General features: G+C 43.7%; 1 protein-coding gene across 1 annotated transcript; it reads left to right on the top strand.

Moving 5' to 3' along the window:
- Positions 1-679: 679 nt before the first annotated feature.
- Positions 680-1410, top strand: LOC131624541 (uncharacterized). Its single transcript, XM_058895498.1, has 3 exons — positions 680-782; positions 870-952; positions 1072-1410. The coding sequence occupies exons 1-3, from the start codon at positions 680-682 to the stop codon at positions 1408-1410; spliced, it is 525 nt and encodes a 174-aa protein (XP_058751481.1).
- Positions 1411-1678: the final 268 nt, after the last annotated feature.

The raw sequence follows: 1678 nt of genomic DNA, 5'->3' as shown, positions 1-1678 counted from the left end.
GGTAGATCCCGACAAGGTGAAGGCTATACAAGAAATGCCTGTTCCAAGGACAGAAAAAGAAGTTCGTGGATTCCTGGGTCGTTTGAATTACATTTCGAGGTTTATCTCACATCTAACAGCCATGTGTGAGCCTATATTCAAGCTACTAAGGAAAGATCAGCCGATCAGGTGGAATAACGATTGTCAGGTAGCCATCGAAACTATAAAAAGCTACTTACAAGAACCACCGATACTCATACCTCCCGTACCAGGGAGACCACTGATCATGTATCTCACAGTTCTCGAAAGGTCTATGGGATGTGTACTGGGGCAACAGGATGAAATAGGCAGAAAAGAGCACGTTATTTACTATCTTAGCAAGAAATTCACGGATTGCGAATCTCGGTATTCACCATTGGAAAAGACATGTTGTGCCCTAGCATGGGCCTCCAAACGTCTACGGCAATATATGCTGAACCATTCCACATGGTTGATATCGAGGATGGATCCTTTGAAATACGTGTTCGAAAAACATGCTCTCACGGGTAGAATCGCAAGATGGCAGATGTTATTATCAGAATACGACATACAATACCTCACTCAAAAGGCAATAAAAGGGACTGTATTGGCAGAACATCTTGCTCACCAACCCCTCAAAGAATACCAGTCTATGAAATTTGACTTTCCTGACGAGGACATTATGGTGGTAAGGGATTACGAAACACCAGGACCCGACGAAGGACCTGAACCGGGGTCAATATGGACACTTATGTTCGATGGGGCCTCAAATGCACTAGGACATGGTATAGGAGCAGTCTTGACATCTCCTAACAATCGTCACTTACCCTTCACTGCAAGACTATGCTTTGACTGCACCAACAATATTGCAGAATATGAAGCGTGCATATTGAGGTTAGAAGCTGCAATCGATCTAAGGATTAAACTGCTCGAGGTGTATGGAGATTCAGCACTGGTAATCCACCAAGTCAATAAAGAATGGGATACTCGAGATGCAAAGCTAATCCCATATCGGGACCTCATACTGGAGTTAATGGTTGAGTTTGAGATAATCACTTTCACTCACATCCCAAGGGAAGAGATCAAATGGCTGATGCACTGGCAACGCTTTCCTCTATGTTCAAAGTAACTTGGCTGAACTACGAACCACGGATAACGGTTAGACACTTCGATGAACCGGCCTACTGTCTCACAATTGAGGAGCAACCTGATGACAAACCCTGGTACCACGATATCAAAAGGTACCTGGAGAAACAAGAATACCCAGAGAATGCCTCTACGATTGACAAAAAGACACTAAGGAGGTTGGCAGCCAAGTTCTTCCTGTGTGGGAATGTCCTATACAAACGGAATTATGACTCGGTGTTATTAAGGTGTGTGGATAAAAATGAGACCAGGGAGATTATCAAATAAGTACACGAAGGAACCGTCAGAACCCATGCGAATGGACATTCAATGGCGAGAAAAATACTACTAGCAGGGTATTATTGGTTGACAATGGATGCTGACTATTTCCAATATGCAAGAACATGTCACAAATGCCAAATCTACGCTGACAAAATACATATGCCGCCAAATCCGTTGAACGTACTGAGTTCATCGTGGCCATTTGCAATGTGGGGGATTGACATGATAGGGATGATCGAACCAAAAGCCTCTAATGGACACCGATTCATACTGG

Source organism: Vicia villosa, unplaced genomic scaffold (assembly GCF_029867415.1).
Source record: "Vicia villosa cultivar HV-30 ecotype Madison, WI unplaced genomic scaffold, Vvil1.0 ctg.000133F_1_1, whole genome shotgun sequence".
Lineage (NCBI taxonomy): Eukaryota > Viridiplantae > Streptophyta > Magnoliopsida > Fabales > Fabaceae > Vicia > Vicia villosa.
This window is presented reverse-complemented; position numbering and strand designations above follow the sequence as displayed.